This window comes from Pan troglodytes, chromosome 4 (assembly GCF_028858775.2).
Source record: "Pan troglodytes isolate AG18354 chromosome 4, NHGRI_mPanTro3-v2.0_pri, whole genome shotgun sequence".
Lineage (NCBI taxonomy): Eukaryota > Metazoa > Chordata > Mammalia > Primates > Hominidae > Pan > Pan troglodytes.
The window spans coordinates 15,256,914-15,276,009 of NC_072402.2; the positions used below are offsets into that span (position 1 = coordinate 15,256,914).

A 19,096-nucleotide genomic window follows, 5' to 3' on the forward strand; every position below is an offset into this window, starting at 1 on the left:
AGTCATGGCTGGAGTGGCTGGGATGCAGAGCACCAAGTCCCCAGACTGTACACAGCAGAGGGACCCTGTGCCTGGCCCATGGAACTGCTTTTTGCTCCTAGGTCTCTGGGCCTGTAATGGGGCGGGTGGGTGGGGGGCGGTGCGGGTGCTGCTGTAAAGGTTTCTGACATGTCCTGGAGACATTTTCCTCATTGTCTTGGTGATTAACATTTGGCTTCTCATTAGTTACGCAAATATCTGCAGCCAGCTTGTATTTCTCCTCAGAAAATGAGATTTTCTTTCCTATAGCATTGTGAGGCTGCACATTTTCTGAACTTTTACGCTCTGTTTCTCTTTCAAAACTGAATGCCTTTAACAGCATCCAAATCACTTCTGAATGCTTTGCTGCTTAGAAATTTCTTTCACCAGATACTCTAAATCATCTCTCTCAAGTTCAGAGTTCCGTAAATCTCTAGAGCAGGGGCAAAATGCCACCAGTCTCTTCGTTAAAACATAACAAGAGTCATCTTTGCTCCAGTTTCCAAGTTCCTCATCTCCACCTGAGACTACCTCAGCCTGGATTTCATTATCCATATCATTATCAGCATTTTGGTTAAAGCCATTCAACAAGTCTCTAGGGAGTTCCAAACTTTTCCACGTTTTCCTGTCCTCTTCTGAGCACTCCAAATTGTTCCAACCTCTGCTTGTTACCCAATTCCAAAGTCGCTTTCACGTTTTTGGGTATCTTTTCAGCAGCACCCCAGTCCTGGTACCAGTTTACTGTATTAGTCTGTTTTCACACTGCTGATAAAGACATAACTGAGACTGAGCAATTTACAAAAGAAAGAGGTTTAACTGGACTTAGGGACAGATCCATGTGGCTGGGGAAGCCTCACAATCATGACGGAAGTCAGAGGAGCAAGTCACATTTTATGTGGTTGGTGGCAGGCAAAAAGAGAAAGCCTGTGCATGGGAACGCTTCTTTTTAAAACCATCAGATCTTGTGAGACTTATTGACTATCATGAGACCAGCACAGGAAAAAGACTTGCCCCCACGATTCAGTTACCTCCCACCAGGTCCCTCCCACAACACATGGGAATTCAAGATGAGATTTGGGTGGGGACACAGTCAAACTATATTAAGTGAGACCTTGTCTTTAAAAAAGAAAAGAAAAGAAAACAACAACGGAGATTCCCAGGCTCAGCAAACTGAGTAGGATGGGAAAATGTATTGGATACCTATGATGGATTAGACTCTTACATACACCATAATCTTATTTAATCCTAACAAGAGTCCTATAAAATGCACAGTATTATTGGTATGTTACAATGGAGGATGAGGCTAAGAAGTTAAGTAATCCATGCCGGTTAAGTAATCTCTCAGCTGGTGAGTGACAGCCAGGTGTGAGCCACAGAGTGCATCATTCTAAAATCCACCTGTTCCCTGATGTAATATACTGCCCTAACATCATTTGGTTAAAAATAATTTCTAAAGGGCTACATATAGTAAATTTGGTAACTATTTTAACAAAAAAGATTGTTTCTATGGACACAATTCTATGTTTTCATCACTTGTGAAATTGTAAGAATATGATGTAAAAATAACCTAAGGCACAAATCTAAAAGAAGGCAATATACTTAACTGTTGCTATAGTCTTTTAAAATAAAGATTGCTAAATGAGGTAAGTTTGGGCCGGGTGCTGTGGCTCACACCTGTAATCCCAGCACTTTGGGAGGCCAAGGTGGGCAGATTGCTTGAGGTCAGGAGTTTGAGACCAGCCTGACCAACATGGTGCAACCCCCTCTCTACTAAAAATACAAAAAATTAGCTGGGCGTGGTGGCTCATGCCTGTAGTCCTAGCTACTCAGGAGGCTGAGGCAGCAGAAACGCTTGGACCTGGGAGGTGGAGGTTGCAGTAAGCCGAGATCACGCCACTGCACTCCAGCCTGGGCAACAGAGTGAGATTCCATCTCGAAAAAAAAAAAAAGATAAGGTTGTGTGCTCTGCTATACAGCAAATTGTGTATAATAAACATTCATATGCTAATCATAGTTGGCATCTACTTCCTTTTCAAGCTTCCTGAAAAACTGCTGTTTTCACAAGGTTGTAATTGGATTCAGCAATACAGTTTTGGTCCTGAGAAGTATACAGGCTCGAATGTGTTTGGAAAACTACGGAAATATGTGGAATTATTGAAAACACAGGTAAGTGTTTGTGGGGGAAATAAAAAGACTAGGAATAAAAGTACATATCCCAGATAGAGCCAGTTTTCTCTGATGTGAGGGACATTGCTTCATGTTAGGAAAGTAAGAAGTGCAAGCAGAAATGCTTCTAGTAACTGATGATTTCCCTCCTTATTCTTCCTTCTCCTTCAAGAAGTGAATGAGAGCAACATTGTTCTACACGATAATTAGGCCCTATAGGGTCGGGGGCTTCTATGGGCCGGCCTGCAAACCTTACCAATCATGTACCTTTGTTTCCCCAGAAAAATGTGGTGCAAGTTCCAGGCAAGGTGCTCAGAAGTGCTCTCCTGGAATGCACCCCATTCATAACTTGGTAATGGCACAGATGTAATAATTTGACTAAGACTTCTTCCTGTCTTTCAATAATGACACAGATTTTGGATGATCGAAATGAATCCTGAGCCTACCACTAGCTGGGTTACCTTGGGAAATAACCTTTCTGGTCCATAGTTTTCTTATGTATTAAAGAGAAACATCAATAGTGTATATCCTGTACCATTATTGTGAGGATTCAATGACGTAATACACAGAGAGCTTCAAACTGTGCAGAATACACGGTGAATGTTAAAGCACGCTAGCACTATTCTGTGGAATATCCTTTGTGTAACCCATCTGTCCTAAGCAGTTTTGGAAAACTGACTTGCTTTGTATTTAACTAGTAGGTGATACTTTTTGAAAAAAATATTTTATCTAAACTAATTTCTTATTGTAAACGTTTTATGGTCAGCTTAGGCTTCTATAACAAAATACCATAAATTGGGTGGCTTAACCCATAAAGATTGATTTTTCACAGTTCTGGAGATTGGAAGTCAGAGATCAGGGTGCCAGCACAGTGGGGTTTTTGGTGAGAGCCCTCTTCCTGTTTTATAGACAGCTGTCTTCTTGGTGTGTCTTCACATAGTGGAAGGAGAACTAGCTAGCTCTTTGGCCTCTTCTTATAAGAGTACCAGGTCCATTCATGAGGGCTCCACCGTCAGGACCTAATCACCTCCCAAAGGACACACCCTCTAATACCATCACCTTGGGATTAGGGTTTCAACATAGGAAGTTGGGGGAGACATGTTCAGTCTACTGCAGTATACTTTTATGGTTAAAAAAAATCAAACAGTGCCGAAAGATATAAAGTGAAGAGTTAAAGTTCCACTTTTTTCTATTAATCTTTGGTTTATTTTATAAACACATTAAAAATTATGGAATGGTATATGTCTTCACCTTTATCCTTCTGAATTTCACTTTTACATCTGTTTTTAGTGGACTGAATTTAATGGAATTAGAGATTATCACAAGAGAGGAAGTATGTGCAACACGCTTTTTTCAGATGCCATTCTGGAATATAAACTTTATGAAGCTTTAAAGTTCATCATGCTGTATCAAGTCACTGAAGTTTATGAACAAATGAAGACTAAAAAGGTCATTCCCAGTCTTTTTAGACTCCTGTTTTCCAGGGAGACATCCACTGATCCTTTGAGCTTCATGATGAATCACCTGAATTCTGTAGGCGACACATGTGGACTAGAGCAGGTAACCGGGGAGGAAGAACTGCTTGTATTTGATCAAGGATGCTATGGCACTATTTGAACACAGAGGTGTCTGGGGTTGACTTTTCAGTGGTGATGTAAGCAATTGCACAGAGGTGGTTGATTGATATTATCGCCCCTCAAATGAGGAAAAGAAGACTAATAAATGCATTATTCTGTGCTGGCTGCTTTGTGTCTCCTCAGACCTCTAGCCAGAGAGCACCAATTCTGGGGGCCTTTCTGACCTCTCACGCTGCTTCCCAGATGCCAACAGGTTCTCTCACGTAGATGTTCACCAGGAAAAAGTCCAGGTGGAAAATGAGATAATTTTGGGAAAGCATTTGGTTACCTATTGCAGATAGATAGAAATTAATTGAAACTTTCTAAAGCCAGAAAATGAAAATGCTTTTATCCCTCTAGAAAAGAGTTTCTTTTTTGTTTTGCTTTCCTAGAGGGCGAACAAAATTATCTGACATTTTTAAACAAATGGATATAAAATGATATAAAACTGATTGAATGATATAAAACTGATTGGAAAATAATGTAGTTTTTATCATGAGTGTTCTTTTCTTTTTTCACTAATTTTTTTCAAGTAGCTTTTTCCTGTGATTTTTACATGCTAGTCTACAGAGTTGTTCCTATGCTCGTCCCCTTCCTTCCACACAATGAGCATTTGTTCTGAACTCTGTGCCCACTCAGTGGTGTATGGGTGGGTCTGTCAACAAGCAGATTATTTCATAAACTGCAGAGGAACACTTCCCCCCACCGTGGCGGGAGGCAGGAATTTGCAAGTGTGGATCTGTGACCTGTCTTTCATCTCATCCACAGATTGATATGTTTATACTTGGATACTCCCTTGAAGTAAAGATAAAAGTGTTCAGACTGTTCAAGTTTAACTCCAGAGACTTTGAAGTCTGCTACCCAGAGGAGCCTCTCAGGGACTGGCCGGAGATCTCCCTGCTGACCGAGAACGACCGCCACTACCACATTCCAGTCTTTTAAGTCCGCTGGGGGCCGAACAGCAGTGCTCACCAGTGACGGTGGTCACAGTTGCAATAAAGTCTCTCTCTGAAACCAAAGCTAGCATTTCAGCATGGAAGGAATTAGGACCTTTTCTTCAGGATTACAGGTACACTGGATGCAGCCATGCATGGATGGTTTTTCTTTATTTTTCAGTGATTTCCTCTGAAGCAGCTGCACTGATACATTTGGGAGTTGGTGGCTTGACTTTGTCCATAAGGGGCGTGGCCACTTCACATGATGGCAGGCCTTTAAGAGCACAAAGAAGTTTAATATGGACAACAACAGGAAAAAGCAAGAAGAAAACAAGTAGGGAAAACAGCTAACCTGGAGAGAAAGAATTTCTTTAACCTTTATGTTCTTCATTAAAAATCTTACCTTGGACTAGTTTGGGGGATTTTTAGAAACATGGCCTTATTTTATATAAGCATTACCTTCCCAGGAATCTTTGTTGTATATTAATTTTTGATAACCATTTGATTAACTTTAAAATTAAGTATATGTGTGTATATATACATATGTATGTTTATATACACACATGTATCTGTGTATAGTTTTATATATACATATATACACATAGACATACAGAGAACCACTACTTTGTAATACTGTACAGTTTGTTTTATATCTCTTTACTTTTTTTGTTACTATTTTATCTGGCCAGCTTAATAGTTTTATTTAGATTTTTAAAAATTCTGTAGATTAAAGCCAGTGACAGTTATTGAACTATCACAAAAATATTAAACTGTGGTACATTTAATGTGTATTTAATGTGTGGAATCTCATTATGGTAGGCAGAATAATGCTCTGTGCTCCCCAAAGATGTCTGTGTCTGAATCCTCAGAGCCGTAAAGGGCTAAATGGGTTAAATGGGAAAGGAGAATTAAGGTTGCAGGTGGAACTGAGATGCTAATCCACTGATGCTGAAATAGGGAGATTTTTCTGGATTCTCCAGGTGGACGCAGTGTAATCAGAATGGTTCTTAAAAGTGGAAGAGAGAATTGGAAGAGTGTCAGAGTCAGAGGGGAATGTGAAATATGGAAGAACGGTTAGAGAGAGATGCACCATTGCTGGCTTTGAAGATGGAGGAAGGGGCCATAAGCCAGGGAGTTGCAGGCAGCCTGTAGAATTGAGACTGGAAAGGAAACAGAAACTTCCCCATAGCCTCCAGAAGGAGCACAGCCCTGCCAACACCTTGATTTTAGCCCAGTGAAGCCTGTGTTGGACCTCTAATCTGCAGAACTGTAAGATAATAGATTTGTGTTTAAGCCACTAAGTTTGTGGTAATGTGTTGTAGCAACAGAAAACTAGTATTCTCAGGCTAGTTTTTGGTCATCTTTATTTTGGAAATACTTTTCTAGTTTAATTTGATAGTTTTTTTTTTGGAGGTACTTTGCTAGTCTGTTTTGAGTTTCAGTACATAAGAATAATTTTTAAAATCTTGTTAATTATATATTACTTCAAAGTCACAAATCCCTTTCTAAGAATGACTTACTTCACGAGATATTTAGCACTAACATTTTCCCAGATGTTCATATTATTTCTGCAATAAATTAAAAGGGAGTGTGTCAAATGCTGTCATATCTGAAATTAACATTCATATTCTTTTGCAATGGGGATGATCAGTCGTGTGTACTACATGAACCATGTCTGATGGTACTTTGTTCCCACTGTCATTTTGTTTTCTGGTTGAAGATTAATGAGCTCAGCCACACAAATAAGAGTTCTTCATTGACCTCTACAGTCCCTGCCTGTTTGGAAACATCTATGGTTTTGTATAACCCCTGTCATTTAACTGACAGTGTTAGAAGATATCCCCCTGATGTGTTACTGTAACCAAGAAAGCGTGAACGTTACCCTTTCTGGTGACAGCCTGCCATGGGCTGCTGTGGCTGATACTTATAGAATTGTTGCTCCAAAATTTTGGCTCCACTTGAGCTGTCCAGAAGCGTACCTGACATTTGTGTATTACCACTCACCTTGGATCTCCTTACCAGTGTAATTATTTCCACATCAATCCAGGACTGAAAGGAAAAATTTTTTCACCAGGATTGGCAGCCTGTAGCTCTGTGACCTCAGTCAACCCATCATGTTGTGTTGTGGGCGGGGGGCAAGAATTCTATGGAGAACCAAGTTGCGAAAAAGATTTCAATCCAGTGAAAGTAAAAAGTAAGAAGACATTTAGATAGTTGCTATATTTTGGGAAGATGTCAAAACAGGTTTTTAGGGAGGAGGTATGAGGTGTTGTGTTGTTTTGTTTGTTTTTATTCAGTTGTATAATGAATATAACAAATTAAGTAGCCAGAAGGAGCTGCATGTAAATTAGCACCACTTTTAAATGTCAACAATAAATTTGAGGTGAGCTTCCTGGGTGATGCCAACATTTAAATGTCTTTCTAACCGTATGTGTTTTAAATGGTGAGAGAACTGTAGCAAAAATGGAAACATAATGCCCTCGTCGTTTTTTGATTTTAGGATAAGTTTCTCTCTCAAATTTTGGCCTTACGTGTCCATACTGAGGGGTTGTATGAATATTAGTACAAGGCTGACTTTTACTGTGGTAAAATACACATAATATATAGTTTATATTTTAACAATTTTTTTTTTGAGACGGAGTTTCACTCTTTTTGCTCAGGCTGGAGTGCAGTGGCACAATCTCGGCTCACTGCAACCTTTACCTCCCGGGTTCAAGCGATTCTCCTGCCTCAGCCTCCCGAGTAGCCGGGATTACAGGTGCCCACCACTACGCTCGACTAATTTTTTGTGTTTTTAGTAGAAACGGGGTTTCACCATTTAGCCAGGCTGATCTGAACTCCTGACCTTGGGCGATCCGCCCGCCTCGGCGTCCCAAAGTGCTGGGATTACGGGCGTGAGCCACTGCGCCCGGCCTTAACAATTTTTAAGTGACAGTGACATTAAGCATATTCACATTGTTGTGCAACCCTCACCACCATCCACCCTCAGAACTTTTTAAAATCTCCAAGACTGACTTTTTTTCAAAGCAGGCAACTTTAATTCCCTACCTGGTATCTGGATTCCTTTTCCTTTTCATGCTATCTTTTCATCATACCTCTTCTAATCTGAGTATTTCCTCTGGGCTTAAAAGAGCCTCAGTGGAGAAGTACAACCTAAGAGGGAGTCAGGAGGAGAGAGTTAGGTTAGTTAGTACAACCTAAGAGGGAGTTAAATGGATCAGGAAAATCGTGTTTTATCTCCAAAGTAAAATGATAACTATGGGTGGCTTCTGGGCTCAATTTAGAATATTATCATTGAAAAGTCCCCAAGAAACTATTAATTCAGAGCCACCCTGGTGACTTGAATTTCTTGAATGTCTTCATGGTCTTGAACCAAAGTCATTTCCACCCAAGGGAGAGTCAGGTGAAAGTCCCCAGGGCCCTCTCTAGGGGACCGGAGACCTCCAGACTAAGCTGGTGGAGGATGGGCTCAACCTCCATGAGAGAAGAGCAGCCCGGATCAGGGGGCATTAACGTTAATTTTCCCAGGACTTTTCTGCAAATGGGTATTGGATGGAAATATTTGTTCTCAATCAGATGAGTTTCTCCTATTTTAGTGAGACCAAGGAAAGACAATTTTAATTCTGTCCAAGCTGACTTTTTTGAATGCTCTGGAAATGTTGGAATTCCACATCAAAGTACGTAACTGTTTTAAACTGATAACTAACCCAATATGTGAAAATATATGCAAGCATGAATAAAGGGTTGACAGTAATTTTCAGAATTAGCAATAATTTTCTCTTAAATAGCAAATTTCTAAAGCTGTATGATTCTGTTTGCAAGAATGTTTTTCACACTGCTTAATAAGACCAGTTAATGTGTAAAACAGAAAAAAGTATATATATATCATATGTCTTTTCATGGATCTGAAACTTTAACTGTCTATAGGGTTGCTTGTCATAGTTGAACATTATTTAATTAACTTATTGACTATATATGGGTATACTTTTCTCTATAGCCATTCACTTTTTAAAAGTTTTAATTATTTAATTGACAAATTAGCTATTCATTTTCCTTCAAATCCTGTTTTTATCACAATGTCCATTTTACAGCTAGACACAAAATTTAGTGGGTCCAAATTGTTCAATCACTTCTATGTTATTTGTTCAGAATAGTGGATCTTTGCTTAATTCACTTTTGTTTTAATCCCATCATATTCCTTTAGGCCAAGAAAATGAAAGCTCATTTGGATTATATTTATGCTTAATATCAACATGGTTTATAAGTGGACAGAAAAACACTCACTCAGGTATTCAGCCACCTATGGTCTGGAGTGCTCTGTAGAACAGCCCGAAGTGTACACCATGTCTCTGCACTTGAAGCTCATGGAATGTGTTGGAGGAGACTCAAGCTCCATGTGGGAACAGTGTGGCCCAAGAGCCAGCATGGAGAAGGGCTGTGTGAGCAGACTGCTATAGAATGCTAAAGTTATAATCCTAGCTGGTGTCTCGTTCTGTTTAAAAAAATCAAATTTCTGTATGTAATTGACATATTGGTCCTTATAGTCAGTACCATCAGGTCTTAGATTGTTAAGTCATTTTGCTGCCACCAGACCAGTGAGAGTCACTCATTTATGTGTAATGATTCTTGGGAAGTTTAGTCAAGAGAATATCCTTGAATAAAGAAGTACATGTTTTAAGTATTTTCATCGTAGTCTAGATGGGCTGTAAAACCCATTTCCACACGAGTATAAATTTAAAACAGAAACATCAAGGTGTCAGCAATCATGAGTTTGTTTTGCTTGTTCACAATCAGTGACAATGGAATGCTTTAAGGATGGTTTGTGACTTTACCCCATTGTGCCTTATCATTTGTCAGCAAACTTACTGGGCCAAACAAAAATGGCTGAGACACTCCTGGCCCCATTTCTTGTCATCGCTGCCATCCCCAAAGACAGACTCTGGGAAACAACTTGGGAACTGCTTCAAGTCCATGCCAGGTCATGGCTTCGTCCGCCTCCCAGCATGTACCTGGACTTCCTTTGGGTGCCGGCTTTTCTGCTGGACTAAGAGATTCATGGAAAGAACCCCAGGGCAAGGTGAGGAGAAGCAGCTGGTACAGACTGATGACGAAGGAGAGGACCAGAAAAGCTGCTTGGGTGTGGTGGAAGTTTCAGTGTAATGTGATTCCTAGAAGGCACATCTGTGACTCCCTTAAATAAAAAGGGCCAGAGATGAGGGGACGCCTGGTGAAAATGGCGTTTGTTGTAACATCTTGGTATCATTGTGGGTAAGTAGAACAAATATTTACATCTGTTATGAAAAGCTACCTTTAGCCGTAGATAAACATTAAAAGGAAGACTCAGCCCCAGAGTATATTTGATCTATGGTTAACTCATCTATCAGCAAATGGTTAAGTAAGTAAAATTAATTTTTCCATTTGGTGTGTATTTCACAGGGTAACAATGAAGTGCTCCAATCTGCTTGTGAGACCAGTTAGATTAGTAGTTGCAGTTGAGACCATTCCTCCTGTATGTCTTTACAAGCAAACTGAAACGACGTGCTCTTCTTTGTACTATACAGAAGGACACACCACAGATCCTCTTTTTAAAGCAGGTAATAAAGTAGCTTTTTCCTTTTGGAACATCATTATAAAACAGTGCTTTTTAAACTATCCATGGGAAAGGATGAGTTTTAAAAATTCTAATCCTTTGCAGATTGGTAGTTTTATAAATACGATAAAAATATAGCACCAAGATTAGATTGTTATAAAAGTTTCTAAACACTTTCAATTTCTGTACTTAATCTTGCAGTGTGGTAATAAAGACTTCTACACTTTAGTAGCACTAAAATACGAGTTTCAGGCAAGATTCAACAGATTCTGTTATTTGGTGGCTGAGATTTTGCCTAGAGCAGGAGGGCAGTGATTTTGGGTTTTCGCTATTACTGTTGGAACTAGGGCCACCATGTGGGCTTCTGCACACGCATCTTGCTTAGTGGTCCTCGACTGAGGAGGTGAATGAAGCTGCGATCTTCTCTCCAAGCCATGGAGGGCTTGAGGTATCAACTGCCCCAAGGGAAGGATTGTCTTTTTCTACCAATAAGGCTCAGCCTACTGGCCAAGCCCTGCGCCAGTGGGGATGCCTTTTCCTGATTTTCATAAAGGGCTGTATTGGCAGGAGGTCCCTGGATCAGCCAGATAGTCCCACTGCCGAGGTGCACATTGCAGGAAGAGGATACTGTTTTGAGAAGACATTCATGGATTCCTCCAGTCCCTCAGAAAAAATTGGCAAGAACCTACCTGAGTTCACATTTCTTTGTGCTTCAGAAAAAGCATCACATTTTATTTCTTTACTGGATTTCAAGTTCCTTGTGGGAACAGATGTGGGTATCATATCATTATGACCAGAACATTGCTCGTATAAATGTCAGAGGAATTCCAAATTGGAAGTTGATGATGAGAGCCAAGCTCAGCTGTTATTTCTCAAAGAGGCAAAGAATCTAACTGTGATTATGTTCCCTGGAAATTTCTTTTTATTGATCCAGGAATTTTTAGATGTAGTCAGGGGACAGAAGCATATGCTGACATATTCATCAAGTCAGGGTGGCCTATAGAATGGACACGAGTCAAACCAAGTTTTGCTAACAGTGTATTCCTAGTGAGGTTGAAATTAACCAGGGCCATCAAGTTCACCTAGAAACAGGTTGTTGGACTGATATGCCTGTGAAAGAATGTTATTTAGTGGGATCACAGATCCTAAGAATGGAGAACCTTGAGATGTCCTGGGGCCTGGGCGTGGTGGCTCACACTTGTAATCCCAGCACACTGGGAGGCCGAGGCGGGCAGATCACTTGAGGTGAGGTGTTTGAAACCAGCCTGGCCAACATGATGAAACCTCATCTCTACTAAAAATACAGAAAATTAGCCGGGCATGGTGGCAGGTGCTTGTAATCACAGCTACTTGGGAGGCTGAGGCAGAAGAATTGCTTGATCCCGGAGGCGGAGGTTGCAGTGAGCTGAGATTACGCCACTGCACTCCAGCCTGCCAACAGAGTGAGACTCCGTCTCAATTGAAGAAAAAAAAAAAAAAAAAAAAAAAGATGTCCTGGGAATGCACACACCGTGTTCCACTGCCTGTGGAAGAGGCCTCACCCTGACCTGCCAGCTGCCCTTTCTGGGCTCAGTGGAGCCTCCTTGCAGATTCCAGGTTGGAGGCGCAATGTACAGTTGAGCTGGTGTAGCAAATAGGAAGCAAGAGCAGAGGCATGGGTGGCCTGGATTAGCAGAGCCATGGCAGGGACACTCAAGTCCATTCAAATAATTATCATATTGGAAACAGGCACGCGGCCAACATGCACAACTGAAACCAGAAAAAATTGAGGGCCCTAGGGGCATACCACTAACAGAGAGGAAACTTCCTTTGGATGCCAAGTGGGATTGGAGGGAGTTCTTAAACAGCAGGAGGCATTGGATGGTCTCTTCTCCACCAAACTCTGTATTAACCTGGACATATCCAGGTTGTTGGTTTCCTAACAGTTTTGACACTCTCTAAAAGACAAACAGCTTGCTTGGCATTTGCAGGCCTCAAGTATGGTGTGGCTGAAGAGGAGGCCCAGGTTAAATGTCTGCACTAAGAAGAGCTTTGAGCAAATTCATGAATTCCAATTCTGTGTGTATTTTTATTGTGAATGACAAATGTTTATGATCTTAAGTTTGTTTTATTAATGTAATTAGTCCGGACATGGTGGCTCACGCCTGTAATCCCAACACTCTGGGAGGCCGAGGTGGCCGGATCACCTGAGGTCAGGAGATCGAGACAAGCCTGGCCAACATGGTGAAACTATGTCTCTACTAAAAATACAAAAATTAGCCAGGCATGGTGCGTGGCGAGTGCCTGTAATCCCAGCTACTTGGAAGGCTGAGGCAGGAGAATCACTTGATCCCCGGAGGCGGAGGTTGCAGTGAGCCAAGATCGCGCCACTGCACTCCAGCCTGGGTTACAAGAACGAAACTCCATCTCAAAAAAAAAAAAAAAAATACACACACACACACACACACACACACACACACACACACACACACACAATTAGTAGGAAATATTGCCTAAGCCTAAGTCTATCTTGTTAGAAATGCAAGAAATTTAGCTAGTGCATTCCTGTAGTCCCAGCTACTCAGGAGGCTGAGGCAGGAGAATTGCTTGAACCCAGGAGGCAGAGGTTGCAGTGAGCTGAGATTGCACCACTGCACTCCAGCCTGGTCAACAGAGTGAGACTCCGTCTAAAAAAAAGCAAGAAATAACTTCTAATATTCTTTGGGTTCTGTTGAAGCACTTTAGGTTGTGAGGGTAGAAAACTTCTTAAGTGAGTTGGATAGGGAGAATCCCACACACCACCAGGGCAGGAAGTATAGCCAGTCCTCACTGGAAGTTGCCTGAAACCTGTAAAGTCAAGAATTAAGGTTACCAGCTGCATTTCTGCTGATCCATGAGGTCTCACATCTGAAGATTGCTATGCCTTATGCTGTACATTTATCTCTTCTTTCGCCTCACTTTGTGTTTCTTTGTCTTTCTCTGTCTCTCTCTACCTCTGTCCCCACTCCTCATCCCTGGAATGTGAAGTTGCTTCTACTACTGAGCAGAACTGCACCTTAGTTCACTAGTTCAGATTCCTGAGAAGCAAAATCTGATTGGCTAAGATTCTATGGCACTATGGCCCTTGAACTACCTGCCCATCTCTAGACAATCGTCTGTAGCCACAGTGTGGGGAAAGGGAGCCCCCAGAGCAGAACCACAGTTTCTGGAAAATGCCCGAGCAGGACCACATCTAATACATGTTAGGCTTCTCACCTTTCCCCTTTCATGATGGCAGATGAAGCCTGTTCAGATCAGTGCATAACTAAAATTGGCAGTTATCCAACTAGAATCCTCACTCATAAAAATCTTAATCAGTTCATTTGAGAGGAACAAAGACGCTTGGTGACACAAATCTTAGGGTAGCAGTCATGCAAGGTTGCTCGTATGAAGTAGTAGAAGATAGAACAAAAAGTTACAGATGCCCAGAATAATTCCCTTCATGGGCAGGTTTGTGGTTTTTGGTTTGTTTAAATAGCTGAAAACGTACTCGTTCCTGTGCTGTTTTTAAAATTCAGGAAAAAAAAGCTCTGTGAGCATTACTCCAGTATTTTGATGGAAATGGTTTAAGTTCCTTTTGTCCTCTAAACCTGAAACTAGGTACGTTTTCAGCCCCACTTTTAGCAGCAGCTGGTTAGCTCTGTTTGCAAAGCATTCTGGCTCCAGTACCTGAACTTAATGGTGCAGATGCTGGATCTGTCATTGTTAGCTTCCTTTGAGTTCCATGATGACTTCCTTAATTTGTTGTTCTCTTTGTGCCATGAGTAGTAAATTCTTACCGGCAGTGAGAAATTAGCTCCTCCGCTCTTAAGCATAAGCACGAAGGTCAAATCTCATGGTCTGAAGCTACATGCACAGAATTCCCAGCAGCTCTATCATGGCTAGTTTTATGTTTACTGTAATGAAATATTTCCCCCCAATCCTATTATGACTTCTACAGGATCTTATATTTGTTAAGGTACATCCTGGGGCCAGGGAACAGAACAGAGTGCCCAGACCCTTAAAAAGGTAAACCTGGTGGCTGTTCTTACTAGTCAGAGTTGCATTTGTGGCTTTCTAGACATTGAAGTAAATAAAAACAAGAAATCTTAGTAGGGCTTCATAGTGAATATCAGAAAAGGTAGTTTGGTATTATAAATGGATAATGCCACAAAATATATTTCTGGATCAATGTGTGTTGGAGACATTAAATTTATCTACATTCCAAAGGTTAACAATGGAACTAAACCAAGCCAAGGGGAGAGTTCTAGTTTTTTTGTTTTGCTTTGTTTTAAAAATAAATTCAGAAAAGAGAAAATATTTCTTACAAGCTAATGATCAGCAATACCTAGTAGAACGAGTAATGTTGAACAATGCTATGGAAAGACAGTATCAAAAGCAGACGGACTTGCAGTTTCATTCTAATAACCTCAGTCTCCACATTAAATAACTGTGGGAAGGAGCAAGTACCTTATAGGACAGATACTGTTGGTGCTGTACCCATAGTTACTCTAGCTCAGGAAAGAGGAAGTAAATAAATATGGTGAAGTAATTTCAAATGGTTCCAAAGCCATTTCCTTACCTTACTCCTAAACTATCTGTAGATAATTGGACTTGCAAAGTCAGTTATTGTGTTAAACAAGGGGCAGTGATGAAATATTGTAACCAGACATTTTCAGATGGATGAGACAAAGTAGGCATTTTCAAATATGAACTGGAAAGGGACCTCTCCACATAATGCACTTAAAGAGGTTTATAAAGTCCCAGAATGTAAGCAAAGACACATAATGATGAGGGACAACCTCTTAAAAATTCTAACAAACTGTTCATTGTTTCCCACAGTTCCTCTGTGTAGGCTGATGGTCCTACGGAGGTACATAGTTAGATTAATCTGATCTTTGGTATCACTGTATCCCAACAGGGACCAGGAAGATCATCATCATCTATGTGGCAGACTAAAAGGCTGTTAAATATTTGTATATAGAGAGAATTAAGTATCATACTAAAATACAAACTTTGTGATTAATGAGTGACCCTCTGATAGCTACTTTACAGGAGCATCCTAAACATTTCTCAGCATTCATCTCATCACACTTTTGTTCATTCTGTGTAACTGCAGCCAATCTTATATTCCACAGTCCTTTACAACAACTCTTTGTTTTGAGCTTTATTATAGTGGAGGTAGACTTTTATGAGTATTTTGTCAAGATCGAGCCAGGGAACTTCCATATTATCCTTTCAAGAGAATTGGCTTCCAAAGTGACTTTTCAAGAGAACCAGAAGGGTCATCCCATGCCTTAGTAGTAGAGCTAAACTATCCCAGAATAGAGGCTACTTCAAACCTACCCTAAACACGTTTAAAAAGAAGCCATGAAAGGATCAAACAAATCTGATTTTCCAGTAACTTAACTGTCTTCTAACGAAGCCATTCTTTAAGGGAACATGGCAAAGTTCAGATACTTAACTCAATGTCCACCAGCCAATAAAAAATTACTAGACATGCCAAGAAGCAGGAAAATGTGACCCATAACCTAGAGTAAAAAAAAAAAACAAAAAAACAGTCAATAGGAAAAGACCCAACAATGGCAGACAATGGAATTAGTAGGCAAGGACTTTGAAATGGCTATTACATATATGCTTGATGTGTTTAAATATCGTTAAAATATAATCAGGAGAGATAGTGAAGATATTTAAAAACCAAATGGAAATTCTAGAGGTGAAAAATACAATATCTGAAATGAAAAATACATTGGATGGGATTAACTGCATCTTCTTTATGGAAAAACAAAAGATCAATGAACTTGAAGTTGTAGCAATAGAAACTATTCAAAGTGAAACAGAAAAGCAATGGAAAAAAATGGGGCCTCAGTTACTTGGGGGTAATTATTCATGTAATTGCAGTCCCAGTAAAGTGTTTGTTTGGCTGGGGGGTCGGGGGCAGGAAGGAGGCCGGGTGCCATGGCTCATGCCTGTAATCCCAACACTTTGGGAGGCTGAGGTGGCAGTATACCTTGAGCTCAGGAGTTTGAGACTAGCCTGGGTAACATACCGGGACCTCATCTCTACTGAAAAAAAAAAAAAATAGCTGAGCATGATGGCATATGCCTGTAGTCCCAGCTACTCGGGAGACTGAGGCAGGAGGAATACTTGAGCCCTGGAGTTTGAGGCTACAGCGAGCCGTGATTGCATCACTGCACTCCAGCCTACATGACAGGGTGAGATCCTGTCTCAAAAACAAAAACAAAACACAAAAACATTGAAGAAATAATGGCTGAAAAAAATTCAAATTTGATGAAAACTATGATGAACACACAGATTCAAGAACTTTCATAAAACTCAAGTAGGATAAACACAAAAACATCACATTGAACCACATCGTACCCAACTCGCTGAGAAACAGTGATAAATCTTAAAATCAGCCAGAGGAAAAAAAGCATATGAGATACAGAAGAACAAAGATAAGAATGAGACAGATTTCTTTTTAGAAATGATGCAAATCAGAAGATAATGGTATGACACCTTTACTGAATAAAACATTTTTTGGGGTCAATGTAGAATTCCACATCTAGCAAAACATCCTTTAAAATTTTTACCCTAGGCTGGGCATGGTGGTGGCTGAAGCAGGAGGATCACTTAAGTCTAGAAGTTCAAGGTTATAGTGTGCTATGATTGTGCCTGTGAATAGCCATTGCATTTCAGCCTGGGCAACATAGTGAGACCCCATCTATTAAAATAAAATTTCACCTTAAGATAAAATAAAGGCTTTTAGGCTGGGCGCGGTGGCTCATGCTTGTAATCCTAGCACTTTGGGAGTCCGAGGTGGGCAGATCACCGGAGGTCATGAGTTTGAGACCAGCGGCCAATATGGCTAAACCCCATCTCTACTAAAAATACAAGAATTAGCCAGGCCTGATGGTGCATGGCTGTACTCGCAGCTACTCAGAAGGCTGAGGCAGGAGAATCACTTGAACCCAGGAGGTGGAGGTTGCAGTAAGCCGAGATCACACCACTGCACTCCAGTTTGGGCAACAGAGTGGAACTCCGTCTCAAAATAATAATAATAAATAAATTTAAAAAAAGACTTTTAAAGACAAAAGCTGAGAGACTTTGTTACCACCAGATCTGCACTATATGTAATATTAAGGAAAGTTCTTTAGGCAGAAGAAAAATAAAACCAGATGGAAACTTAGATCTATGCAAAGGGATGGAGAGCATAAGGAATGCTAAGTATAAATGTATTTCATTCTTATTTAAAAATGTATTTTAAAAGTAATTGACTGGCTAGGTTTGGTGGCTCATGCCTGTAACCGCAGCACTTTGGGAGGCTGAGGCGGGCAGATCACCTGAGGTCAGGAGTTCAAGACCAGCCTGGCCAACATGCTGAAACCCTGTCTCTACCAAAAATACAAAAAGTAGCCAGGTGTGATGGCACATGCCTGTAATCCCAGCTGCTCGGGAGGCTGAGGCAGGAGAATGGCTTGAACCTGGGAGGCGGAGGTTGCAGTGAGCCAAGATCATGCCATTGCACTCCAGCCTGGGCGAGAGAGGAAGACTCCATCTCAAAAAATAAAAAAGTAATTGACTATATAAAGCAAAATTAACAAATGCATAATGGGGTTCATTACTTATGCTGAAATAAAATGTGGGATAACAATAGCACAAAAGATGAGGCCAAGCATGGTAGCTCATGCCTGTAATCCCAGCACTTTGGGAGGCTGAGGTGGGCGGATCATGAGATCAAGAGATAGAGACCATCCTGGCCAACATGGTGAAACCCTGTCTGTATTAAAAATACAAAAATTAGCTGGGCATGGTGGTACGTGCCTGTAGTCCCAGCTACTTGGGAGGCTGAAGCAGGAGAATCAGTTGAACTTGGGAGGTGGAGGTTGCAGTGAGCCGAGAGCCAAGATCGCGCCACTGCACTCCAGCCTGGCAATGGAGTGAGACTTCATCTAAAAAAAAAAAAAAAAAAAGGATGAATAGGGAAAAATGGAAGTCTACTGTTATAAAATTATATCATTTAAATATTATTATTTAAAGTAGGCTTGGTAAATTAGGGATATGTATTATAAACATTGGCACAACCACTGAAAACTAAAATGTAGATGTATAGCTAACGAATAGCAGTAAATAAGGGAAGAAATGAACAAAGAACAGATGAGGTGAATAGAGAACAAATAGCAAGATGGTAGATCTAATCTCAACCATATCGTTAAGTGTAAATTATATAAATCCTCAAATTAAAATGAATGAATTTGATCCAGCGGACCAGCGAGAATTTTATAATGTATTGTGAAGTGAAAAAAGCAATATGCAGTAATGTATAGAGTATGATTCCATTTTGATTCAATGTTTAGAAAGCAACAACTAAAACTTAAGCATACCTATATATCTCTGTATATATGTATGTGTGTACATATATATACATATGTACATATATACATACACAATAGCTTGAGAATGGAGAAAGTGTAGAAAGAGAAACATTGGACTGCTAGCATTATCTATGGGTGGTGGGATAGGGAGGGGAAGGAAAAAATAAAGGAGACCGGCAAAATGGAAACATGCATGAGAAAATGTTACCCAAAAGTGTTAACTATTAACATCTCTGTGACAATATGGCTAATACTAAAAATGAGTTCAGAACATAGACCAGGAGTAGAACTTGACATGAACATGTGAAAACATTGAATTGACTTAGGATGGGGTTGTGGCTAATTTTAGTCTTATATTCTAGAACTTCCAAATAGTTTCAATAATATATTTTATTAAAA

The 19,096-nt window shown here is 40.4% G+C and overlaps 1 protein-coding gene and 1 long non-coding RNA gene across 18 annotated transcripts in view; one reads left to right on the forward strand and one right to left on the reverse strand.

Annotated features, from left to right (window-relative positions):
- Positions 1–6,333, forward strand: part of OTULINL (OTU deubiquitinase with linear linkage specificity like) — a 29,828-nt gene extending 23,495 nt beyond the window's left edge. The window contains exons 6-8 of the mRNA XM_001148036.7: positions 2,056–2,184; positions 3,475–3,744; positions 4,569–6,333. Coding sequence (XP_001148036.4) covers positions 2,056–2,184; positions 3,475–3,744; positions 4,569–4,742 — 573 coding nt within the window. The 3' untranslated portion in view covers positions 4,743–6,333. The remainder of the gene's footprint in view (positions 1–2,055; positions 2,185–3,474; positions 3,745–4,568) is intronic.
- The window catches only part of LOC107974634 (uncharacterized), a 95,088-nt gene that overhangs the window by 11,439 nt on the left and 64,553 nt on the right, over positions 1–19,096 (reverse strand). For 3 of the 17 annotated variants that reach the window (XR_010157164.1, XR_010157153.1, XR_010157163.1), the window contains 4 exons: positions 18,147–18,274; positions 15,788–15,853; positions 7,784–7,888; positions 6,755–6,879 (listed from right to left, as the gene is read on the reverse strand). This is a non-coding gene — a long non-coding RNA (uncharacterized LOC107974634). Of the gene's footprint in view, positions 1–3,378; positions 5,010–6,739; positions 6,880–7,783; positions 7,889–15,787; positions 15,854–18,146; positions 18,275–19,096 lie in introns of those variants that run through there. The other 14 variants (XR_010157156.1, XR_010157149.1, XR_010157159.1 and 11 more) reach the window with 10 other exon arrangements.